The following is a 27,628-nucleotide window of genomic DNA, read 5'->3' on the forward strand; positions in this document are numbered from 1 at the left end:
TTTGGAATGAACTGCCAAATGAAGTGGTGAAGGTTGGTACAATGACAACATTTAAAAGGCATCTAGTTGGGTATATGAGTAGGAAGGGTTTAGCGGGAAATCGGTTAAATTCTGGCAAGTGGGAAAAGATTTTTTTAGGATATTTGATCGGCATGGATGTGTGGGACTGAAGGATCTGTTTCTGTGCTGTACATTATCTAGGGCTTTTGCTCAAAACATTAATTTTCCTGCTCCTTGGATGCTGCCTGACCTGCTGTGCTTTTCCAGCACCACTCTAATCTTGAAGCAAAATGAGCAGTCAAGTGTCAGATGACATTTAAGAGACATGTTTAAGTAATGCATTTTAGCAGAAGGAATGGGAAAAGACAACATGGACTAAATGGCACGGTTCTAAAGAACATCAATGGACAGAGAAATATGGGACTGTATTTGCACAGATCTTTTGAGATGAAAAAGCATAGTGAGATTTTGATTCGCAACATGAATGGGACATTGGACTTCACAGATAGAAGTGTTGAGCACAAAAGAAGGCAAGTTATGCTGAAGCTGTACAAAACTCTGGTTATACAGGATTAAAATATTGCATCTGACTCTCAATGCACTTTAGGAAGGATTGTTTTAACCCGTTACATGGGTGGTTATGCATCACTTGGTGAGAGCAGCATTCATTATTCCATTGAAATTGCACCAGAAGCAGGTAGCAGTGAACTGCCTTCTTGAAAGACTGCTGTCCTTGAGGTATAGAGACATACACAGTGCTGTTAGGAAGGGAGCTCCTAGTGAAAGACAGTGAAGGAATATAATTCCAAGTCAGGATAGTATGTGGCTTTAAGCTGAACTTGCAGGTCGTGTTGTTCCCATGCATCAGTTGACCTTCTAGATGGCAGAGTTGATGAATTAGAAAGACACTGTTGAAAAAGTTGTGGTGAGTTTCCGTAATGCATCTTGTAGATGGCACACACTGCTGCCACTCTGTGGCATTGAAGGTGGTGGATGTGGTGCCAATCAAGCAAGCTACTTTGTTCTAGGTGGTGTCAAGTTTCTTGAGCAGTGTTGGAGTTACACCCATCCAAGCAAGTCACCCTCTTGTAGATGATGGTCAGGCACTGGGAAGACAAAGTTACACACCACAGAATTTCGAGCCTCTCACTTGCTCTTATTGCCAAAGTATATATATGGCTGCTCTAATTCAACTTCTGATGAATAGTAACCCCACATCTCCATCCTTGAATTTTGACAGTGGAGAATCAATAACAGTTATACCATTGGACATCCAGGGACAATGATTAGATTCTGGATTGTTGGATATAGTGTTTTGTCTGGCACATTTATGACAAAAATATCATCTGCCACTTTATCAGCCTAAGCCAGGTCTTGCTGCAGATGGACATGGACTACTTCAGTGTATGAGGTGTCATGGATTTGTGCATTCATCAGCAAATATCCCCACTACTGATCTTATGAGAGAGGGCTATTGATGAAGCAGTTAAAGATGGTTGCACCTAGAACGATATGTGACAATGTTGTCACATTAAAAAGGTTATTACATCCTGGGTTTTTTTTAAAAGAAAGGTTATAAGGCACAGATTCTGAACTGACTACAGGAAACAGCTTAAGTAAATAACTTTTTTTGGTCTAAAGGAGGCCTTTAGGTTTTTTTAAAACAATTGTAACAATGGAAAGGGAATGGACAGCTCTCACAGACCAGTCTTTCTCGTTTTATTTTAGCTGTAGCATCAGAAGCTATTCAGGTCCCAGAAGAGTTGGAAGCCTCAGTAAATGATTACTAGCTGCTCCTATCTCTGAAATCTCTCTTGGTGTTGTTTCCTCCTGGATTGGAGAACTGCATATAAGTTCTGTGACTGAACTGACCTTTTTCCCAGGAACATGTTTATGGAATGTTACTATATTGGAACAGTTAATTAGGAATAGTATCTGTTATTCCATTGAGGTTTCCAATAGTTAATATAAATTCCTCTTTCTTTTTGTTCATATTTTATAATGTTTAAATAAATTGTGTTTTGCTTAATGTCAAGTGTTCACATCACATCTGGAACTTGCATTGCACGTCTACTTTAAAATAAAAAAAAGCTAGGGTCTATGCTATCATCTTATTTTGAGGGGGGCTGGTCTGGTTCATAACAAATTGGCGACTCTAGGCAGAATCAAAATCTTTCAAGTTGAGTTCAGGATTGTTGGACATAAAGATGGCAAGTGTCTTTTGTTTCAGGTGTTGAATTTGGTTTAACAGGGTGTACCTTGTGTGGTAATGGCTCTTTCAGTTCTAGGGGCGGAAAAAGTGACTTCAGGAATTTTACAAAGAGTGAGCAAGGTAAAGTAGCTGGAATGGGAAGACAGGCTGGATTAGGGATCGCCTTTGTCTGTGAGAAAAGGGGAGGTAATTGCAGCAACATTTAACTTTGCTGGAAATGCCATTGGAATCTTTGGAAATGGCTAGAATTCATTTGTAGATGAAGCAACTTGTACATGAAAAGGAAATGAAACAGTTTGAATTACAATTAAAAGCAGATGAGAAAGGAAAGATGAAAGCCCTAGTAGAAGAAAGAGAGAAAGACAGAGAAGAAAAGTAGAAAGAGAGAGAATTTGAACTTCAGAAGTTGGCAATTAGAGGGGAATGTCAACTTGAAAGGGAGGAAGTGAAGGTAGAAGGAATCTAAAGAAGAACCCAAGTCAAACATTGAGTTTGGAAGGATCAGGCAAAGTAATTTGAGAGGTGGATAAGGGCATTGAAAATAGATCAAACATAGGATCTTAGAGAGAAGATTATTTTGCAGGAGTTCCTGAAGTAGTGAGAACTCATGTGGAAGAGCAGAGAGTTAAAACAGCAAGATTCACAGCTGAAAGGTCAAATGATTATGAGTTGGTTCATAAATCAAAGTTTGGCTTCTGACATCAATTTTAAGCTGGATGTAGGTTTGCTCATTGAGCTGGAAGGTTTGCTTTCAGATGTTTCGTCACCATACTAGGTGACATCTTCAGTGAGCCTCCGAATGAAACATCCTAGGACAAGCCAAACAGAGACATGCACTAGGATTCCTAGAGGCATGGCATTCCAAACGGAACTTGATCAACAAACACATTTTTGATCCCATTTACCACCCCCTGAGAAAAAGAACAGGAAATGACATCACCACAAATATGACATCACCACAGGAAATGACATCACCAATCCAAGAAAACTCAAACATATAAATAGAAAGTGGGCTACACCACTGGTGCTTCATTCAGACGCTCACTGAAGAGACTCACTGCTCCTCGGATGCTCCCTGACCTGCTGTGCTTTTCCAGACTCTGATCTCCAGCATCTGCAGTCCTCACTTTCGCCTCACTGAAGATACTAGCAAGTACAGTGATGAAACATCTGAAAACGAACCTTGCAGCTCAGCGAGCAAACGTACATCTAGAACCTCAACCTGAGCTACAAATCTTTTCAGAACTTGCTATCAATTTCAATCTGTGAGGGATAGAAATTGGGGAAAAGAGAAATCCACATGTGGTAAGGGAAAGGGAGATCTCATTGAAGATAATAAAGATAATTTACCACAGGGTGAAAAGGAATACCACGGAGGGGAAAATGACGTAAAAAAGCTCAGGTGTTTTCACTGCAATAAAGTAGACCACATGAAGTATGAGTGTTGGTGTTTAGAAGAAGGACTGGGAAATCAGACGTGTGAAAACAGAATAAGCTGTGATTTTTGTTGAAGTGGTAAAGCAAAGCACAGTGGAAGCTAAAACGCTGCACCAGGATGTACAACCCAGTCGAAGGTTGGTTGAGAAGAAAGTGCCAGATCTTCTTAAACCATTCACTCATGAGAATAAGGTTTACTTCCATATGCCAGGAGGCACAGGTAAATAAATTACAATTTTAAGAGATACGTGAACACGTATCTGATGTTGAGAGAGGAGGAGATGTGTCATTCAGAAGGACTATTGCCAGAAAAGGTGGTTATATGTGGAATCGATGGTGAAATGAGAAGCGATCCATTATGTAAAGTGAGGTTGGAGTGTCCGGTGAAATGTGGATAATGATCACAACTTCCTGACCTTTACTATAGTCATGGAGAGAGAAAAGAGCAGAAAGGTATGGGGAAAGTATTTAATTGGGGGAGGGGGGAATTACAATCCTATAAGGCAGGAACTGTGGAGCATAAATTGGGAACTGATGTTCTCAGGGAAATGCACAACAGAAATGTGGAGGTTGGTTTGGAAGCACTTGCTGATAGAGCTGGACAGTTGTCCCACTGAGGCAAGGAAGGGATGGTAGGGTGAAGGAACCTTGGGTGACAAGGGATATGGAACATCGAGTCAAGAGGAAGAAGGACGCTTACTTAAGGTTGTGGAAGCAAGGATCAGACAAGGCTCTAGAAGGTTACAAGGTAGTCAGGAAGGAACAGAAGAATGGACATTGGAGAGTTTAAAGAGGGCATGTGAAAGCCTTGGTGAGAAGGATTAAGGAAAACCAAGGGCATTCTACATTTATGTGAGGAACAAGAGGATGGCCAGAGTGAACAAAAGGATGGCCAGAGTGAGGGGAGGGCCGATCAGGATGGCGGAGGAAACTTGTGCCTGGAGTCGTAGGAGGTAGAGGAGGCCTTTATTTTGTTTCATCATTCACTAGTGAGAGGAACTTTGTCATTTGTGAGGACAGAGTGAAAGAGGCTAATATGTTCAAACAGGTTAATGTTAGGAAGGAGGATGTGCTGGAAAGTTTGTAAAACATGAGGATAGATAAATCTTCTGGCCTAGATGGAATATAGCTGAGGTTACTACAGGAAGCGAGGGAAGAGATTGCTGTGCCTTTGGTGATGATCTTTTCATCTTCCCTGTCCACTGGAGTAGCACTAGATGACTGGAGAGTGATAAATGTCATTCCCATGTTCATGAAAAGGAATAGGGTTAATCCTGGGAATTACACACCAGCCAGTCTTACGTCGGTGGTGGGCAAATTATAGGAGAGGATTCTGAGAGACAGAATTTATGATTACTTGAAAGTCATAATTGAATGAGAGATAGTGAGCATGGCTTTGTGAGGGCAGGTTCACAAGCCTTATTGAATTCTTTGAGGATGTGACAAATCACATTGATAAAGGTAGAACAGTGGATGTGGTGTACATGGATTTTAGCTAAAAGTTACACAACACCAGGTTATAGTCCAATAGGTTTAAATGGAAGCACTAGCTTTCGGAACATCACAACCAGCTGATGAAGGAGCGTCGCTCCGAAAGCTAGTGCTTCCAATTAAACCTGTTGGACTATAACCTGGTGTTGTGTGATTTTTATTTCTGTTCACCCCAGTCCAACACTGGCATCTCTAAATCATTGATTTTAGCAAGGCATTTGATAAGGTTACTCATTATAGGCTCATTCAGAAAGTAAGGAGATTTGGGATACAGGCAAATCTGGCTGTCTGGATACAGAATTGGATGACCCATAGAAGACAGAGGGTGGTAGTAGAAGAACAGAATTCAACCTGGAGCTCGGTGACCAGCGGTGTTCCGCAAGGATTGGTTCTGGGACCTGTTCTTTGTAATGTTTATAAATGACTTGGATGGGGAAGTGGAAGGGTGGGTTATAAGTTTGCTGATGACATGAAGCTTGGTGGACTTGTGGATAGTGTGGAGGGCTGTTGTTGGTTGCTGAGAGACATTGACAGGATGTAGAGTTAGGCTGAGAAGTGTCAGATGAAGTTCAATCGGAAAAGTGTGAAGTGATTCATTTTGGGTCAAATTTGAATGCAGATTACAGGGTTAAAGGCAGGATTCTTGGCAGTGTGGAGGAACAGAGGGATCTTGGGGTCCACATCCATAGGTCCCTCAAAGTTTCCACTGAAGTTAATAGAGTTGTTAAGAAGGTGTATGGTGTGTTGGCTTTCATTAGCAGCGGGATTGAGTTTAAGAACTGCAAGGTTATGCTGCAGCTCTATAAAGCTCTGGTTAGACCTCACTTGGAATATTGTGTTCAGTTCTGGTTGCCTCATTATAGGAAGGATGTGGAAGCTTTATAGAGGATACAGAGGAGATTTACCAGGATGCTACCTGAACTGGAGGGCATGTCTTATGAGGAAAGGTTGAGGGTTTTTCTCACTGGAGCGAAGAAGGAGGAGAGGTGACTTGATAGAGCTATACAAGATGACGAGAGATAGCCAGGGACCTTTTCCTTGGGCAGAAATGGCTATCGCGAGTGGCCATAATTGGCGGAAGGTTTGTGGGAAATATCAGAGATCGGTTCTTTCCACAGACAATGTGTGTGGAATTCACTGCTAGCAATGATAATAGAGTCAGACACACTAAGGACATTTAAGTGACTCTTAGATAGGCACATGGATGATAGTACAATGAAAGGTATGTAGGTTAGTTTAATCTTAGAGTAGGATAAAAGGTCTGTACTGTACCAAAGCGCCTGTACTGTACTGTTCTACATCCTATATTCTAAGTCTTGGCAAGAGTACAGGATGCACTCTCAGCTTCAAGAATGTAACTTGTGCTGGGTAATTATTTAGCTGGATCACAGATAGGAGTGGTTGAAAAGTCAGTAGCAAATCAGGCAGCTGAAGCATTACGGAAAGTATATCATGGGACTTTTTTATGACTGTGTGAAAACAAGATTTTAAAAAAGGGTTAAAGCAAGAAAAGTTAAAGAATAAAGGTAAGGAAGTTGAAATGGAATTATCAGAGACCATGTTTGATCAAATAATTGAGACAAACAAGAATAGGTAGAGGAGAAAGTGGATATTTTTAATTCAGAGCAATTAGCTGAATTACAAATGAAAACAATTGTATTGAAAAGCATACACAGAAGAGGAATCTGAGTGCATCCCAGAATATTGCTATCTTTAAAATGATGTCTTAATGAGGAAATGGAGACCATCACATATTCAGGTAGACAAGAAATGGGCAGGAATAAGTTTTTTTTACCAGTAGGTTATAGAAAAGAAGTTTTTGCAGCAAGTAGAAAGTAGGAAGGAAAATTCAAGCCAAAATACAAAAACAATTTCACTGACCTGGACTGTATAAGGATGTAGTTAAACTTTTCTGGACATTTCATAAGTGTCAGGTAATTGGAAAACCTCATGCAGTGATAAAACCAACATCTTTAATTCCCATTCCTGCATTTGAGAAAGCTTTTACAAGGGTTTTAATTGATTGTACAGGACCCTTACCTAAATCCAAAAGTGGGAATGAGTATTTGCTGACAATAATGGATGCGTCCACAGGATTTTGAGAGGCTATTTTGAGAGCCAAAAGGATTGTAGAAGGATTACTCTAATTTTCCATTAGACATGGATTACCCACAGAAATACAATCAGATCAAGGGTCAAATTTTAGACTGAAATTATTCTGGCAAGTTATAAACATCTTAGGAATAAAACAATTCAAATCCACTGCACACCATCTAGAATCACAGGGGGCATTGGCACACTGGCATCAAAATCCCAAGACCATGTTGAGGGCTTATAGTGAAGCCTATCCAGATGATTAGGATAAAGGAATTCCATTTATACTCTTTGCAATTAAAGATGCACCGAATGAATCGACCAAATTCAATCCATTTGAATTCATTTTTGGGCATGTGATGAAAGGACCACTGAAATTAATTACGGAGAAATTGGTGAGTCACAGTTCAGAGACCACATTTTTGGACCCAGTCAAATTCTAGGCCAAGACGAAACTGAGTAGGTGAGTTAGCTAGACAGCATTTATAAGTAGCACCTTATATGAAGGAACAAGAAACAGACAAGAATTCAAAAATTCCCAAGCTTGCTGGTGGAGATAAAGTGTCAGTGTTACTTTCAGTGACAGGTGAACCTTTAAAAGCAAGATTTAGGGACCTTATCAAATGAAAAGGAGATTGAATGAGGTGAATTATATGATAAGAACACCAGATAGAAAGAAATCTCACAGAGTGTGTCATGTGAATATGCTCAAAAGGTACTTTGATAAGGAGGGAAAGTAAAAGGAGACTGTGTTATTGGTTACAACACAGAATGGAGAACCAAGTTCAGAGGATTCTGAATTGGACATTCCTCAAATTAAATTAGACAATGTGGAAGTTCTCAAAAATTGGGATAAATTATTGAGTTACCTTCCATAGGAAATGACCTGGAAGAGTTATTACTTAGCAAGGGGAGATAAGTAGGAGTAAGCTGGTAAGTACTAAGCTAATTACACATGATGCAGATATAGGAAATGGTGTTCCAATTAAGCAACATCCTTTAGACTTAACACTCTAAAGTTAGCACATGTTCAACAAGAGATTGAACACATGGTCAAAGGCAACATTATCAAAGTGAGTTGCAGTGACTGGAGCTCATCTATTGTAGTGGTGGCAAAACCAAATGGTACCCAACTATTATGTGTGAACTATCGCAAAGACCATGCAGTCACAAAGTTTGATTCCTATCCTATTCCTAATTTGTAAGACTGTATTGAGAAGGTTATTATATTTTTAAAGCAAATTATATTTCTAAGTTGGACTTACTCAGAGGACACTGGCAGGTAGCTTTATCTGGAAGACCTATGACAATTTTGAATGGACTGTATCAATTTAAAGTCATGCCATTTGGTCTGAAACATGCGGCAGCCACATTTCAAAGACTAACTAATAAAAGTGATTTCTGCATTAACCAATTGTGTGGAGTACATTGAAAAGCTGGTGATTTTTAGTTACAAATTGAAGAAACACTTGCAACATTTATTGGAGTTGATCAATTGACTTCAGGAGGCAGACTTGGTAATCAACATCGCTTAAAGTGAATTTGCAAAAGCCCAAGTCACATTCCTGGGCCATGTTATTGGACATGGACAGATGACCCCATGGAATGTGAAAACAAAGAAGCAGTACTACGATTCCTGGGATTGAATGCGTTTTATCGGAGGTTTGTACTGAATTTTAACAGTGTGGCTGCTCCACTTACTGACTTATTGAAAAAGTGTAGAAAATTTCAGTGGATTAACAGTGCAGACTGTCAGAAAGCATTTGACAGCGTGAAAGCTGTGTTAACAACTGCCCCAGTATTAGCCACACCTAATTACACAAAGCCATTCAAAGTGACAATTGATGCGAGTGATGTCAGAGTCAGTGCTGTACTCTTACAGTAAGACAACGAGAAGATAGAAAGACTTATCGGGTATTTTTCCAGAAAATTGAATACTCATCAACAGAAGTATCCATGATTGAGAAGGAAACCTTGAGTTTGGTGTTAGCATTACAACATTTCAACATTAACATTGCAGTGATGTGTCTGAGACAATTGCACATAATGGTTAGGCACGCTTACAAAACATCACGCAGGCACAATGCAATGACATCTGTCCTCTCAAGATCAACCACAACATTGTCCTCAAACCAACAGACAAAGGAGGAGCCATTGTCATACAGAACGGACCCCTGCAAAGAAGCATATCAACAGCTGAACACCGAGAACAGTGCAGACAATTACTTACCAATCCGACCAAAGAACACACTCATCAATTCAACAGACTGAATCAAGACCTTAGATCCAAACTTTCAGAGTGTCCTATGCACTCTCACCCTGCGTACTTCTCACATAGGAGACCTCTACTGCTGCTCAAAAATACACAAAGCAAACACACCCAGGCATCCCATCATATCAGGCAAGGGGACCCTGTGTGAGAACCTCTCTGGCTGTGTTGATGGCATCTGAAATCTATTGTGCAAGAAACCCCCAGCTTCTGTCGTAACACCGCAGATTTCTTACAGAAACTCAGCACCCACAGACCAGTCAAACTAGGAACATTCCTAATCATATCGGGCAGTTTGGCACTCAACACCAGCATTCCCCATGACAATGGTATTGCTGCAACAGCCTCAGTAATCAAACTGTCAATCTCCAGGTACTGTCCTACAACTCATCCACTTTATCCTTGACCACAATGTCTTCACCCTTGACAACCAGTTCTTCATCCAGACACATAGAACAGCTATATGGACCACATTTTTATCCCAATACACCAACATTTTCAAGCACAAGCTCGAGCAAGACTTCTTTGATGTACAGGACCTCCAATCAATGCTATACTCTAGATACATCAATGATATTTTCTTCCTTTGGATTGATAGTGAGGAATTACTGAAACAACTACCCAATGACATCAATAAGTTTCATCCTCCCATCAAACATGCCATGGACTACTCTTCAGAATCGGTTTCATTTGTGGATACATGCATCTCCATCAAGGACCTACACATCAGTTCGTCAGTGTACAGTAAGCCCATGGATAACCTAACTATGCTTCACTTCTCGAGCTTTCACCTGAAACATGTTAAAGACGTCATCTCCTATGGACAAGCCTTGCACATACACAAGATCTGCACAGATGAGGAGGAACTCGACAGACACCTACAGGTGCTAAAAGACTCCCTCATAAGAATGGGATATAATGCTCACCTCATCGATCACCAGTTCTGACATGTTACAGTGATAAACTGCAATGACCTCCTCAGAAGACAGACAGGGGACACAACTGATAGATGACCCTTCACAGTCCAATACTTCACTGGAGCAGAGAAACGACACCATGATCTTCACAGCCTTAAGCATGTCATTGACGATGACAACATCTCACCAAAGGCAACCCTAAGCCTTCATTTCTCATCTTCACACAACCACTGAACCTCAAACAGACCATCGTTCACAGCCAAATGCCCAGCCTTCAGGAGAACGCCACACAACCCTGCCGTGGCAACCTCTACAAGACATGCCAGATCATCGGCATGGATACTACCATCACACGTGGGACACCACCCACTGCGTACATGGCAGATACTCATTTGACTCAGCCAATGTTTACCTCATGCGCTGCAGGAAAGGATGCCCCAAGGCATGGTATATTGGTGAGACTAAGCACATTCTATGGCAATGGATGAATGGACACAACACAAAAATCGCCAGACAAGCATGCTCCCTCCCATTTGGGGAATGCTTCAGTGGTCAAGGACATTCAACCTCCGATCTTCAGGTAAACGTCCTCTAAGGCAGCCTTTGAGATACACTACAAAGCAGAACTGCTGAGGAGAAACTGATAGCCAGATTCCCTACCCATGAGGGCAGCCTCAGCCATGATCTTGGGTTCATGTTGTGCTACATGTAATCCCACTGTACTGTTCTGCGCTTGGAAAATCTTCCTAATGGTTCTGTTTTGACACCATCACCTTGGTAACTTGTTACAATCTTTCTAATTAATTAGATGCACAGTTTTGGATTACTTGTTACTTTGGTTAGACTCTCGGCATGTGACTGTTATACCTATCATGTTAGTTTCAGCCATTTGGTTTTCCTCTAGCACCATCTTATTTTTGTTTTTTTTTGTAATTATTTCTCTGCCTTAGTTAATCAGATCATGGGTCATACTTTCATTTGCTATTTAGCTGTTGATACTTTACTCGCACCATCTGACACTTTTGATCACCTGCAGAGACTTATTATTCAGCCTGTCATCACTCCACTCACACCATTGGTGCTATCTCTTGACACTCTTAACTACGTGGCATTATCTTGCAATTAGATTAGATTCCCTACAATGTGGAAACAGGCCCTTTGGCCCAACAAGTCCACACCGACCCTCCAAAGAGCAACCCACCCAGACCCATTCCTTACATTTACCCCTTCACCTAACACTACAGGCAATTTAGCATGGCCAATTCACCTAACCTGCACATCTTTGGACTGTGGGAGGAAACCGGACACACGGAGGGAATGCACGCAGACACGGGGAGAACGTGCAAACTCCACACAGTCAGTTGCCCAAGGCGGGAATTGAACCCAGGTCTCTGGCGCTGTGAGGCAGCAGTGCTAACCACTGTGCCACTGTGCCACCCAAATTATCTCTCCACATATAAATTTTGTGCTGCTTGCTTCTCTGCACATCACGGAGCAGCACTCTGAAAGCTTGTGATTTCAAATAAATCTGTTGGACCTGATGTCTTATGAATTTTGACTTTGTCCACCCCAATTCAACACTGGCTTCTCCACATCACAGCCACAAAAATAATGGTTCATCTAAACGTCACCAGATACAAATTCAAGTCATGTACAATTCTGTATATCCCTGTTACCTCATCATCACTGGGTCAAAATCTTAAAGCTTCATCCCCAAAAACACAAATGCAATGAGGGATTACCACTAAATGTTGAACATGACAGAAATGCTGACATCCCATGGATGTATCATCGGCAATTAACACTCTAAGACTTAGATGTTAATCAATTTTATGGCCACTGCTAACACCATAATTGGGAATGTCTCAACTTTCTCGGAGGATACTCTATGATAACTTGTTATTCATCCTTTTACAGTGAACATGCATCTGAACATTCTTAAATTAATGAAAATTCCAAATTGATGTATCAGCAGAGGTTGTAAATACAGTTATGTTAGGGGTGGCACGGTGGCACAGTGGTTAGCACTGCTGCCTCACAGCACCAGAGACCTGGGTTCAATTCCTGACTCAGGCGACTGACTGTGTGGAGTTTGTACATTCTCCCGTGTCTGCGTGGGTTTCCTCCGGGTGCTCCGGTTTCCTCCCACACTCCAAAGATGTGCAGGTCAGGTGAATTGGCCATGCTAAATTGCCCGTAGTGTTAGGTAAGGGGTAGATGTAGGGGTATGGGTGGGTTACGCTTCAGCGGGTCGGTGTGGACTTGTTGGGCCGAAGGGCCTGTTTCCACACTGTAAGTAAACGAACTAAAGTACCTCAGGTTCAATTTTTAAAATAATATTCCACTGTTGGGAAGTTTTGTTCTATACTTGGTGTCATAATTATAATTTGAGTCAGGAAGAAAGTTGGGAAAACAATTATAAATAAAAGAACATTAATTGACATACCTTTGGAAATAATGATTCTCTTCTCCAGTTAAGAGATTTTTCTCATAATCTCCTTTAAAATGGTTGATACGAGCAGAGCAGGGAAGTTTCTTTGGTTTGTAACAGAACCAGGGCTCACCAGTCCTGGGATCAGTAAAGTTACAGAGTGGCTCAGTTTGAGGCAAATATAGATTACACACGGTGGTCTCTGAATCACCCTGATATTTGAAGGTACTTTTTAAATACACTCTTTCTGGTTGTTCCTCACGTAGTCTTTTAAGTGCTTGGATCCCTTCACTGGGATGAACTAATAAAACAGAAACTTCGACTCTCCCCGACCAAGATAAGTTAAAATTGATATAGTAAGTTCCATTTTGGTTGTCTATAACAGTTCCTGCTGAACCAGCTTTTAAAGCTGGGGTGTGGATGCGAGCTTGGAGATAGTCACCCCCATATCGCTTTGGGTGACCGTCAAAATCACTCATCTGCAGCATCACTTGTAACTGATCTCCCACATAGAAAGTCTTTGCAGAATTTAAAATTACAAAGTGACTGTGTGATGGGTAACTGCTTTTCCGAAAGGGTACAGCAGAGTTGGGGGTTTTCGGCCATTCGATCATTTTCATAAGGAATGCTCCCTCTGACCTTTCTTCAGGGGTGAAGCTGTGAATCTGGTATCCACGTTGTATAAGCCTGTCTGTCCAATGGAGATTCCTTGTCTCCACTTTCTGCGTCATGGTGTGATTAAACTTTGGAACTGGATATCTTCTCCATTTGGGCTCAGATCCAATGACCTGAGTTTTATCATACTATGAAAGAAAAAAACATTTTTAATGCATATCTTTTCCATTGCCACATCACACATGGTTCCCAGCAAACACCTTCCTTCAATCAAATAAGAATATCACAGGATTCTTTGGAATTGCATCATCATAATTAATTAATTATGTATTTCAATGAAACAGCAAGCATTTAATAAGTTATATTTCCAGACTGCAGCTCAGATTAGCAGAGGAAACAAGCCTTGAGAAACCTACTCCCAGACAGCTCAGTGAACATCTCCTGAAGGAGACCAGGCCAGGAAAGTTGCCAATCGAGAGTGTGGTGCTAGAGAAACACAGCAGGTCAGGCAGCATCCGCAGAGCAGGAGAATCAACATTTCAGGCAAGAGTCCTTTATCAGGAATGAGGCTTGTGAGCCAAGGGGTAGAGAGATAAATGGGAGGTGTCTGGGAATGGGGTCTTGGGGGAAAGGTGGCTGAGAGTGCGATAGGTTGATGGAGGTGGGGGTAATGGTGATTGGTCAGAGAGGAGGGTGGAGCGGAGAGGTGGGAGGCAAGATGGACAAGTCATGACGGCGGTGCCGAGTTGGAACGGGGATAAGGTGGGGGAGGGGAAATGAGGAAACAGGTGAAGTCCACATTGTGCCATAGGGTTGAAGGGTCCCAAGGCGGAAGATGATGCATTCTTCCTCGTGGCCTTGGGAGGTTTGGTTGGCCCAGGACCTGCATGTCCTCGGCACAGTGGGAGGGGGTGTTGAAGTGTATGGCACCAGGGCAGTGGGGTTAGTTGATGAGGGCATCCTAGAGATGTTCTCTGAAGAGATCTGCAAGTAAGCATCCTGTCTCCCCAGTGTAGAGGAGATCACTTTGGGAGCAATGGATACAGTACGTGACATGTCTGGAAGTGCAGGTAAAACTCTGATGGATGTGGAAGGATCCTTTGGAACCTTGGACAGAGGTGAGGGGGGAGGTGTAGCGCAGGTTTTGTAATTCCTGTAGTGGCAAAGGAAGGTGCTGGGAGGGGAGAGTGGGGGGGGGGGGGGGGGGGTGGAGGCATGGACCTGACAAGGGAGTCATGGATGGAACGGTCTTTGAAGAAAGTGGATAGAGGTGGGGAGGGAAATATGTCTGTTGGTGGGATCCATTTGTGTGTGGTGAAAATGGAAGAGGATGATACGGTGTATATGGATGTTAGTTGATTGGAAGGTGACGACTGGGGGAGTTCAGTCCTTGTTGCAGTTGGAGGGGTGGGGCTCGAGGATGGAGGTACAGGAAGTGGATGAGATGTGCGGGAAGGCATCATTGACCACGTGGGAGTGGAAATTGTGGTCGTTAAAGAAGCAGGCTATCTGGTGTGTTCTGTGGGAAGTTCCCAGTTTAATTCCTTGTCTGTGTAGAGTTAGGCTCAGCATTACTGAGATTGTGAGAGGAAAATATGGAAATGGTTTCAATTCCCAATCCTGAACACTGTCCAATGACTCACATTTGAAGAGCACATGAGGCTTGAGATGAGGAACAGAACTGGGCTTCATTACAATACTCTCCTTCAGGTCAGGTAATGTGTAAGTAAACTTGATCTAAGTAGCTGAAAATGTGTTGCTGGAAAAGCACAGCAGGTCAGGCAGCATCCAAGGAGCAGGAGAATCGACGTTTCGGGCATGAGCCCTTCTTCGAGCTTTTCGAGCAACACATTTTCAGCTCTGATCTCCAGCATCTGCAGTTCTCACTTTCTCCTCCAACTTGACCTAAGTACTCAATATTACAACTACCTATCAAACTATGTATCCCAGTATGATCAGTTTTTGTAACTCTATCCATAATCTTGACAGCTTTAGCAGTTTCATGTTTAGATAATGGCATGGTGGCTCAGTGGTTAGCACTGCTGCCTCACGATACCAGGGATCTTGGTTCAATCCCAGCTTTAGCTGTCTGTCTGTGTGGTGTTTGCGTATCTGCCCTCTGTCTGAGTGGGTTTCTGCTGGATGCATCAGTTTCTCCCACAATCCAAACATGTGTAAGCTAGGTAGATCAGCCATGGGAAATGCAGGATTGCAGAGATAGGATTCGAGTCTGGCTCTGGTGGGTTGCTCCTCGGAGGGGGCTGCAAACTCAATGGACTGAATGGCTTCTTTCTGCACTTCAGGGATCCTGTGATTCTGTAAGCATCCTCATCAATGTGAAGTATTTTCAGTCAGTCCTATTTAATAAGCACCAAGAACTTTGCCACTAGTGAAATAATAACAGCTTGAACTTGCTGAAACTAAAGACAGACTGGAGGACTGGTGATTTGTGAAGTTTAATCTCTTGGCACAGCGTTAGTTCTTTGATTCAAAGTACCTCTGTCTTTCTGATTGCATCATTTCTAAAAGAAGAGAAAGCCAGAAGAAACACCTAAATTTTATTCACATTATGTTAAAATTCTGTGGTGTGTAATTCTCTGTCTGAATCCCCAAATCCTGTCCCCACCTCCAAGATACAATGAGAAATATGGTGCAAATCTCAGAGCAGTTCTCCAGAACAAAGCAACCTATATTCAACCAGAAACTCATCCAGCATCTTCACTAATCACTCCCTCCAATTCTGGCACATCTGACTGCTATGTGTACATCTGCACGATGTACTGCACCAATTCACCAAGACCTATTCAACTCTTCCCTCCAAAACCCCATCGCAATCACCTTGAATTAAACTGGTTGCATGGGAACACTACTCTCTACAGGTTCTCCAGAATGTCACACACTATCCTGAACGCACTGAGATGGTCCGCCAGACATGCTACCCAAGGTACATCTACACCAAATGGACTGCAGCAGCTAACTGAAGAAAGTAGATTATCACTGTTTTTTTTGAGGATAACTATGAATGGAAATTAGTGTGTTGGATAGAAGTGTGATGGAATAAGAGTGTGATGGAATACTGCCAACTTGCCTGGATGAGTGCAGATCCAATAACATTCAAAAATCTTGATACCATCCAGGACAAAGCAGCCTGCTAGATTGACACTTCATCCACAAGCATTAACTCCCACTACCACCGATGCTCAGTAGCAGCAGTGTGAACTATCTACAAGTTGCAAAGGTAGAATTCACCACAGATCCTCAGACTACGCCTTCCAAATCCACAATCACTTCCAACTAGAAGGATAAGGGCAGCAGAGATATGGGAACTATACCAGCTTCAAGTTCCCCTCCAACCAACCTGGCTTGGAAATATATCACCGTTCCTTCAATCTCACTGGGTCAAAATCCTGGAATTCCCGCCTTTATGGTATTGTGGGTCAACCCACAGCAGGTGAACTGCAGCAAGTTAAGAAGACAACTCACCACCACCTTCTCAAGGGCAAGTAGGGACAGACAATAAATGCTGGCCAGCCAGTGACACTCAATCCCACAAATAAATAATTTTTAAAAAATAATATTGGCTTTCTCATCGACAAGCGTATCCCATGAATGAATGAAAAGGATTTGATCACTTGCTTTTTAATTGTAGCATGAAAGATCACCAGGGACAATGAACTGAAACAGACTCTTCTTATTGATAATTTCTCATTCAGTAGGGGGTCACCAATTCTGTTCAGAGTCCAATTGACCATGAGCCACCTAAGCTGTTATATCTCCCTGTAGCAAGTACTGAGAAGCAGAGGAGAGGGATAATAACAAGATATCCAGACCAGATGAATTTGGAGCACTGACAAGCAAGTGGCCAAAGAGAGTGTGGCCAAAGGTCTTGTACATTCTCACAATGCAGCAAGAATATGTGACCCAACCTGGGAAATTTCCTCAACTCTGTATTAAAGAGAAAACAAATAAACAATCATATTGGCAACTGAAGCATGTGATCAGTGGGAGATAAAACCATCCCATTTTTAAACGATCCTGTTTTAAACCTTGGCAAAAATGATTAGTTTACTCAAAAGTAGCTCATGACACCATTCCACATACCTTTATATGATATAAATTCAGAATTAAAATCAGCATCACAGCCATCACCAGCAGCAATATAAAACAGGAATGACGTATGGAAATGTGGCGAATGTTTTTTTTCAAGACTTGTTCATCCATACTGGAAGATCACTGTGTGTTAATATACAATCAGTCTGTTCTGCATAGGGAAATCTGCAGCAAAAGAATTAAATAAATTGAATATCACAAAATGAATGGGGCATAGTAGTTTTCACTGAGAATCCTGAGTGAATATGATTTCACTTACTACCCTGGAAAATAAAACCGGAGGTTTGAAATAAGACATCATAAAGGAAACAGGTTTAAGCCAAATAATTAGAAAGCAGCCAATCTTTCTTCAGCTCTCTGCAAATTATTAACCTATAATCACTGAGAAACACAAACTCACAGGGCCAATAAACACTGATTGGAGGGGAGCAAATGGAGCAATTAAATGGATGTGATCGTCAGGGGGAATGAGGAGAGTTTCTGAGGCACAGGAGCAGGGATGTTGGAGCACTGTCGCCTGATCAATGAGGGGGTGATGGAGGTGTTTCGAGACGAGGGCAGGGCAGGTTTGAAGAGCTCAGGTTCCAATTCTTTATACAGTCATATAGCACAGAAACAGACTCTTCGATCCAACTCGTCCATGCCAACCAGATATTCTGAACTGATCTCATCCCATTTGCCAGCATTTGGTCCATATCCCTCTAAATGATTCCTATTCATGTATCCATCCAGATGCCTTTTAAATGCTGTAATTGTACCAGCCTCCACCACTTCCTCTGGCAGCTCATTCCATACACGTAACACCCTCTGCATGAAAAAGTTACCCCTCCAGGCCTTTTTAAATCTTTCCCCTCTCAGCTTAAACCTATACCCTCTAGTTTTGGATTCTCCTATCCTGGAAAAAAGACCTTGGCTAATCACACTATCCATGCCCCTAATGATTTTATAAACCTCTCTAAGGTTACCCCTCAGTTTCTGACACTCCAGAGAAAAAGCCTTGGCCTATTCAGCCTCTCTCTATAGCTCAAACTAGCAACATCCTTGTAAATCTTTTCTGAACCCTTTCAGGTTTAACAACATCTTTCTTATAGCAGGGAGACCGGACTTGCATGCCGTATTCTAAAAATGTCCGAATCAATGCTCTGTATAGCACTAACATGACATCCCAATTCCTATTGTCAGAAACAAACTCAATAAAATTAGCTGAGACCACCAAAAGCTGGAAACAAGGCAATTTATTTACGAACTTGCAAGTAAGGGCATCAAATACATTAAGCAAATGAGCCCTGAGCATTGGAACATGTACACAGTTAACCATGAGATATGAGATAACCTGCATGAGATAACCTCTCCCATCCCCTTATCCTACCTAAAGCTTCACGGCCGCTACGTGACTTCTCGGAAGGATGTTGTGAAACTTGAACGGATTCAGAAAAGATTTACAAGGATTGTTGCCAAGGTTGGAGGATTTGAGCTATAGGGAGAGGTTGAATAGGCTAGGGCTGTTTTCCCTGGAGCATCAGAGGCTGAGGGGTGATCTTATAGAGGTTTCTAAAATCATGAGGGGCATGGATAGGATAAATAGACAAAGTCTCTTCCGTGGGGTGGGGGAGTCCAGAACTAGAGGACATAGGTTTATGGTGAGAGGGGAAAGATATAAAAGAGACCTAAGGGGCAACTTTTTCATGCAGAAGGTGGTACGTGTATGGAATGAGCTGCCAGAGGAAGTGGTGGAGGCTGGTACAATTGCTACATTTAAGAGGCATTTGTATGGGTATATGAATAGGATGGGTTTGGAGGGATATGGGTCGGCTGCTGGTAGATGGGACGAAATTGGGTTGGGATATCTGGACAGGTTGGACCGAAGGGTCTGTTTCCATGCTGTACATCTCTATGACTCTAAAAGGCTCAATGGCCTGTCATTTTCCAGATTATCCCTGTTGCAATTCTTCAACAAAGGAATAACATTGGTTATTTTTTAGTCCCTGGGACTGCTCCTGCAATTTAACAGTATGCAAAGATTTCATGCAGTTAACTTTGGAATTTCCAAATGCATAACTATGAAAGGATGTTTATTTCTTTGCATCACTTTTTGCTTCCAGTCTTTCTTCTTTATTATGTTGGCATTCTTCAACCTACTCTCTGAAACTAGGGCTTCTTCCATTCACAAATCTTCTATTTCTCCGATTTCCTTGTGGACTCCAAAATATTCCAATGTCATCGTCTATTGGAGAACTACCAGAACAGCTGTTTCACTAATCATCAACACTGATGTTCATCTAAATAGATTTCTTCCTAAAAATTAGCAGCAATGTACTTCTGAACTCTTTGAGGATCATAATTTCCTTTACATCCTCAATTTTTCTCTTGCTTAAGGGATCTAAACCACTGATCATGCAGAAATTCTTTCTTCATGGAAATTTGATGAATGATGATGTGTTTTTTTTTCTTGCAGAACTAAATTTCAATTGAGAAAATTCAGACACAAGCTAATGATCATTGAATATTGCCTGTCTGGCAGTTTATTACTCTGCAGATGGTACTTCTGACGAGCTGGCACATAGAGCCAGACTGTCAAATTTGTCAAAACACTGTGTAACATTAAGATCCAAACCTCTTTTAGCCACTTCATCCATCCTCAAGTGAGGTAAAAATACCTTTACACTCTTTTCTCATTAAAATTAGGCTTTAAGGATAGATTCTGAGTTAATCAAATTCCACATTGGAATCAGATTCAATGTCCAAGCTGCTATGTTTTTCCTCCCTCTTTGTTCTAAGCTTTTCCTTTATCAGCTCATATTCTCTAATTTCTTTATCTTGTTTGGACTTTAAGTTCTTTCTTTAATTCCATTGCCCTTTGCTTCTCTATTTCCTCTCTTTCTGTTGCCCTCCATTTTTTGCTTCCATCTCTTATTCTAGGCTTCTCATTTCTCTTTAACTCTTAATCCAGTTTATAATTTCTGTTTGTCAGCGAATTCTAGCTGTGACTCTCGAGTTCAGGTTTCCCTTTGTCCAATTCGAATTGTATGAAACATTTGATCCTTTCAAGATGCTGCTTTTCCTTCTACCTTCAATTTATTTGCGTACTGCCTTCTTTTTTAAATTAATTCACTCATAGGATGGTGTGTCACTGGCTCAGCCAGTATTTATTACCCATCCCAAATTGCCATTGAGAAGGTGGTGGTGAGCTGCTTTCTTGAACCATTACAGTTCATGTGCTATTGGTAGATGTACAATGTTATTTGGGAGTGAATTCTAACATTTTGATCCAATCACACTGAAGGAATAGTCATATATTTCCAACTTAGGATGGTAAGTGGCTTGGAGGGGCACTTGTAAGTGAATGTGTTTCCATGTATCTGCTGTCTTTATCCATGGAAGTCATTATGGGTTTGGAAATTGAGCTTTAGTCAAAGTTTTTAAATAACCTACTGTTATATCATTGCCTTGCAGAAAAGTCTTAGCATTATTCAAAGCCATCTTCAAATTTCCATGCAATAAACATCACCACAATGCATCTGCCTTAGTCACAGCACCACTCTGTAACCACGACATTCAAATCTTCCTTAAATCTAGTTGATTTATAAATCCCAGGAATTGCCCCAAATTGTTATGATCCCACTTGATGTTATTATTGAAAGACTCAGATCCCAGACTGAAATTAAAGGTCATATTTTGTTTTGTTTGTTTTTAATGAGATGGTCCATCACTTAAATATAAGGACACAATGCTGCAGGTTAGTTTTAACAATCAAACAAAGGGATATTAAGCCAAAAAAGAATAAATCAATCTATCTACATATAGCACAAACTTAATGTTTTGAAACAAATGATAAAATATAACCAAGCCCTCCCTCGCAAAGTACCCAGAAGGACCTCTTATACTGTACTTACATCAGAAGAAGGATTGCTTTCTGTAAAGCCTTGATAAACTTAATTTAACAGTGGTTTCAGCTCTCAGTCTGGAAAATCTGAGAACGTCTTCCTGGAACTTTTATAAACCTTGCTTTAAACATTCTGTTTCAAATAACCTCTTCAGGTTTTATCCAAACAGTTCTGGAATCTCCTTCCTCAAAGGTAATCTAATTTCTGACTTCTCCCTTTCTCAGGAGCACTGCTTTACACATCCAACTTGACCCAAGTCATCTGTGGAACTGAAGGTTTTTTTTAAATGTTTCTTTGAACCAACTTTTTAGTTCCTTAAACACAAATAGAACAAGGTCTAGAAGTTTCAAACTAAGAACTTACTGCACAATGATTTGCCTTGACCTATCATAAAACTCTCCTATTGTGAACAAAAGCCCTTTTTAGTCCAGGAAGCTACTTGTCTGCCAAGTTGTTCGAAAACAATCACCATCAGTACAGAAAAACTTACACGTTAGTTATTAATCCCTCCAGGCACACAGAGAAATTCATGTCACTGCTTCAAAAATCTAAGTTTAAAAGAAATGATATTGGAATTTATATAAATATCCCACTTACATCACACGTCAGATATATATCTCCGATATGTTCAACGTTGCACAGACAGCTGCTCTTGCCGTATTCTGAGATCCACAGTCAGAGCCGTGCGGTGACATATTCACAATCTCAATCTCTCTCTCCAATATCACCATGGAACTCAGGGCTGCACCACTCCACAGTTCCACTTCAACCTCCAGCTTATTCGCTATGCTAACAAGACATGTTTTATTTTCCTTTCAGGCATCAAGGCCCACAAGATGCAATAACTCAGAGATACCGAGGCCCTCTGGAACCTTCCTCTCCTCCCCTTCCCTCTGACTCCACCCTCTTCCCCAACCCCACCTCCTGTCGTGAATTCACCATCCCTCCTAACCTTCTGCTCTCCAATGCTAAATGTTCTGTACCCGCAAAAGGTCTCAGTTTTATCCCTCCGCATCCCCACCTTAATGAATTTCGGGCACGACATGATGTTGAACTCTTCTTTTGTCACCTTCGCCTCTGTGCCCATTTCTTTGGTCCTCTCCTCATCCCACAGACCTCTTCACCCAGCTCCAACACACTTCCTCCACCTGGATCCTTCCCTCTGGCCTTTTGTCTGCACTCAATTTGCTCATTGAGAACTGTCAATGTGAGACTGGTCACTTCAATTTCTCTGCACTGCGCCCCCCCCCCCAACCCCCACCCATTCAATCCAATCTATCTCCATACAAACAGGTTGCACTCTGTGTGCTCAGGTCCAACCCTGATTTTCTTATTAAGCCTGCTGACAAGGATGCTGTTGTAGTCTGGCATACTGACCTCTTCATTACAGAGACTGAGTGCCAGTTCTCTGATAGCTCCTTCTGTCTTTCCCTGGACCATGACCCCACCTTGGCACATCAGACCATTACATCTATTCTAGTCACTGATCTCATTTCATCTGGTGATCACCTTCCACTGCCTCCAAGTTGAAAGGTCCCCTGCCCCACACAGCTCACTTCTACCTGTTCTGAGAAAGGGTCACCGGACTCAAAATGTTAACTTTGATTTCTCTTCGCAGATGCTACCAGACCAGTTGAGCTTTTCCAGGAACTTCTGTTTTTGTCTCTTCAAACATGTATTGAGTTCCTTGGAGATTGTAGAGAGTCTGTATACTTAAAAATTTCTTCTCCATGTGTTGTCATCCCTTGATTCTGTATTAGTGGCTGCATTATCGCTGTTACCCCTTGAGAATCAGACTATCCAATCCATCCACCTGTCAGCTCCTTTTCCCTTAGTAACATTAAGGCATCTCGGTTTCTCCGGAAATTGCAGTTTGTAATTTCTCTCTTATTGCAGTCTATTGGTGGCCTCTCACTGCTGGTCACTGAACCAGACCCAGGCCCCTCCTTTTCAATGTGAGCAGGTCATGAGCTCTGTGTCTCCAGCTGATGGAGTGGACTTAGTCTATCCTACAACACTTTTCTCTTTGTCACGTTGCATCATATCCTGAACTGTGACATTTGGTGGAGGTGTATGTGCAAGTGAAGGTAGTTGGTTATGATTGTGACCCTTCAAAAGCTGTCATGGATAAAGGCATTCTGTAATGGGATAGAGCAAAAGTTAGTTAAGGCCAAATAAAAATCTTCATTCCTTCTCAGGTGATCTTTTATGTTATGTTGCCATGCCATGGCTTTTCTCAGCTTGAAGAAAGGGCTGAAGAAGGGCTTATGCCCGAAACGTCGATTCTCCTGTTCCTTGGATGCTGCCTGACCTGCTGCGCTTTTCCAGCAACACATTTTCAGCTCTTTTCTCAGCCTGAGGATGCCTCACTTATTTATAATATGGACAAATCCATATGAGGTTGCAAACAGTTGGAAACACTTGTTGGTAAATTGTGGTTCGTTACCAGCAAATACTAATCCCAGAATTCTATCCATGGAAAATATTCTCTTCAAATAGGTCTTATAGCCTTTGGGGTGGTGCAATATATCTCAATCCATCAGGAATAATAGTCAAGCAGGATAAGTCAAGATGTCCCCTTAAATTGGTCAATGCCAAGGCATTCCTATGGTCTAGCTGGAAGTGCACAGGTGGTTTCCTCAGGTCCTGTCTGTCAGTGGCACCGGTGACACATTTAGACACTATGTCATCAAGGGAACATGAGATACCTGGTCATCAATATAGCTTGCTGTTTTCTGGACCGACGCTTACATAGCTTGAGCTAACCATGAAGAATCTCCTGGAGGATGTCTAGGCAGAGAACTCAAGGGACAATGAACCACTCAAACACCAAAAGGTCATAAATATTATTGAAGTGAATTGAATTTATTGTCACGTGTACTGAGGCACAGTGAAAAGCTTTGTCTTGTGAGCAATACAGGTAAATCAGAGTTAAGTAGCATAGATAGTAAATAATAGGCAAACTGCAGCAAAAACAAAAACACAGGTACAGGTGAATGTTAAGAGTTTGTGAGTGCATTCAGTATTCTAACAACAGTAAGGTAGGAATTGTTACAAAACCAGCTGGTGCATGTGTTCAGGCTTCTGTACCTTCTCCCCGATGGTAAAGGTTGTAGAAAAACATTGCCAGGGTGGGATGGATCTTTAAGAATGCTGGCGGCCTTTCCTTGACAGTGGGCCTTGTAGATGGATTCTATAGATGGGAGGTTGGCCTTTGTGATTGTCCAGGCTGAGTTCACCACTCTCTGTAACCATCTCCGATCTTGAATGGTACAGTTGCCATACCAGATAGTGATACATCCAGACAGAATGCTCTTGATAGTGCACCTATAAAAATTAGCAAGAGTATTCACTGTCATGCCAAATTTCTTCAGCTCCCTGAGGAAGAAGAGACATTGTTGGGCCTTTGTAACCAGTGCATCCACATGAAGAGTCCAAGAAAGCTTATCGTGGATGACCATTCCCAGGAGCTTGACCCTTTCCACTTGTCCCACCTCTGTGCTGTTAATGTGTAGGGGGGCATGAGTAACATCCCCCGAAAGTCAATAATAAGTTCCTTGGTTTTGCTGGCATTGAGAACTAGGTTGTTCTCAGTGCATCATTTTTCCAGGTCTTCCCCTCCTGTCTGTAGTCTGTTTCATCACCATCTGAGATTCAACCGACTGTGGTGGTGATTTCATTGAACTTGTAAGTGGCATTAGTCTGTTTTTTGGTGACACAGTCATGGGTATACAGTGAGTACAATAAGGGGCTGAGTACACACCCCTACAAGTCTCCCGTGTTGAGTGTTAGTGATGATGAAATATTGTCCCCAATTTTCACTGATTGTGGCCTGTGGGTCAGGAAATTGAGGATCCAGTTGCAGAGAGTGGGGCTTAGTCCAAGATCACTAAATTTAGTAATCAGTCTCAAGGGGATAATAGTGTTGAAGGCTGAACTGTAGTCAATGAATAGGATTCTTACATAGCTGTTCTTGGTGTCAAGATGCTCTAGGGAGGATTGAAGGGCAAGTGATATGGCATCTGACATGGATCTGTTGGTCTGATAGGCAAACTGGAGTGGGTCAAGAGTAGTGGTGAGGCTGGAGTTGATTAATGCCATGACCAGACTTTCAAAGCACTTCATGACCACCGAAGTTAGGGCCATTGGGCAGTAGTCATTGGGACATGCTGCATGAGACTTTTTAGGCATAGGAATGATAATGGCGCTCTGGAAACAGACAGGGGCAGTACCCTACTGCAGGCAGAGGGTGAAGATGTCCAAGAAGACTTCTGCCAGTTGATCTGCGCATGCACTGAGTGCATGGCCTGGTACTCCATCTGGTTCCATCGCTTTCCTTGGATTCACATGAAGGAAAACTGATCTGACTTCTGAAGCAGTGACTGTTGGGATAAGTTCATCAGGACTTCTTGGAATAGGTGTTATCCCTCTGCCAAAATACTGCTCAAAGCGAGAAGATGTTGAGACAATCTGGGGGGGTTATGTCATCGTCTGTTATCTTGCACTGTCACTTTTTAGAACCTGTGATGTCATTCAGTCCTTGCCATAGTCACTGGGTGTCTGTCTCGAGTTTGGATCAGAATTGGTCCTTGGCTGACTTAATGGTTCTGCAAAGGTCATACTTGGATTCCTTTTCTTTGAGTGGATCTCCTGATCTGAAGGCCTCACCCTTTTTTAGGTTTTTAGCAGGTTCTGTATGTCCTGATTCATCCACAGTTTCCTGTTGGTCCTACTACCAACTTAATAATTTTGTTCAATGAATTGTCACAGGTCGGATTATACTGGGGACATATTCCAGACACAAAAACAGAACAGCAAATAGGTTCTTCATCACAAGAAATTACAGAGAGTTGTGACTGTAGCCCAGTCCATCATAAAAATCAGGCTTTCTTCTATTGCCTCCGCCTACACTTCCCACTGCCTTGGGAAAGCAGCCAACATAATCAAAGACCTCTCCCACCTCGAGTATATCTCGTCCTTCCTTTTCCATCGGACAGAGGATACAAAAGTTTGAAAACACTTATCAACAGATTCATGAACAGTTTATTTCTCACTGTTATCAGATTTATGGACAGACTTCTCATACATTAGAGTTGATCTTTCTCTGCACCTTCTCTGTAGCTCTAACACTATATTCTGCATTATGTTCTATTTCCCTGATGTACATATGAAAGGTATGATCTGTCTGGTCAGCACACAAGATAGTACTTTTGACTGTATCTCAGTACATGCAATAATAATAAATCAAATAAAAATCAAAAATCAAATTAGTTGAGCCTCAGAAAATTGCAGTAAATTCTTCACTATTGTTGGCAAATATCACTTGGTTAAAGAAACAAAAGCAGGTTTTCTGTCTTCCTTCTGTGGACAGTTGAATGGAATCCTTGACAGAATGTCATCTGTAGACTGCCATTAAACTTTCACATATTCTGTACAGTGTCATATTGCATCAACACAAATTAATATCCCTGGAACAAAAACAGAAATTGCTGGAAAAGCTCAGCAGGCCTGGCAGCATCTGCAGAGAGAAATCAGAGTTAACATTTGGGTCGAGTGACACTTCCTCAGAACAGTTGTGAGGAAGGGTCTCGCGACACAAAATGTTAACTGTGATTTCTCCTCACAGATGTTACCAGATCTGCTGAGCTTTTCTGCTTGTCTTTCTGGGGTTCTTTCTTATTTAATATCCCTGGAATATGGTTGATAACTTTGCAAGTTCCTTTGCATTCAATGAAGTCACTAAAAGCTTGCAGAAAATTTCAACCTTAAGTGGCCAAGCTAAGATGTGATCAGAGAATTTCTCACAAATACACATCACTGTGAGCATTTCTTTCTGAATGACAGCATTTCATTGCTCTGTTGTCAGTCAGAGCTCCAAGAACATAATGGCCAGACTATCTGATCCCATCACGCTGAATAAGACAGCTCCCAGACCAGGACATGCTGCATTCCATTTGTTAGAAGACTCAGAGACATAATGTGTAAGGAGCTCCGATGCAATGAGTATGTCAATGAGTCACTCAAATGATTGCTCTGTCCAACACCATACACTCTCCAGTGGGAAGCCCATGCCCCTTCTCAGCAGTACAGTGTACCCAGCCCCACTACGTCTCAGTATCACTACAGGTTTGCTCAACTGACCCTGGGGAAATGTAGCCACTCCTACTT

General features: G+C 41.8%; 1 protein-coding gene across 1 annotated transcript in view; it reads right to left on the reverse strand.

Moving 5' to 3' along the window:
* Positions 1-27,628, reverse strand: part of LOC140486358 (NXPE family member 3-like) — a 110,297-nt gene that overhangs the window by 61,190 nt on the left and 21,479 nt on the right. Inside the window, 2 exon segments of the mRNA XM_072585390.1 lie at positions 12,867-13,654; positions 17,568-17,741. Coding sequence (XP_072441491.1) covers positions 12,867-13,654; positions 17,568-17,687 — 908 coding nt within the window. The 5' untranslated portion in view covers positions 17,688-17,741.

Source organism: Chiloscyllium punctatum, chromosome 15 (genome assembly GCF_047496795.1).
Source record: "Chiloscyllium punctatum isolate Juve2018m chromosome 15, sChiPun1.3, whole genome shotgun sequence".
NCBI lineage: Eukaryota > Metazoa > Chordata > Chondrichthyes > Orectolobiformes > Hemiscylliidae > Chiloscyllium > Chiloscyllium punctatum.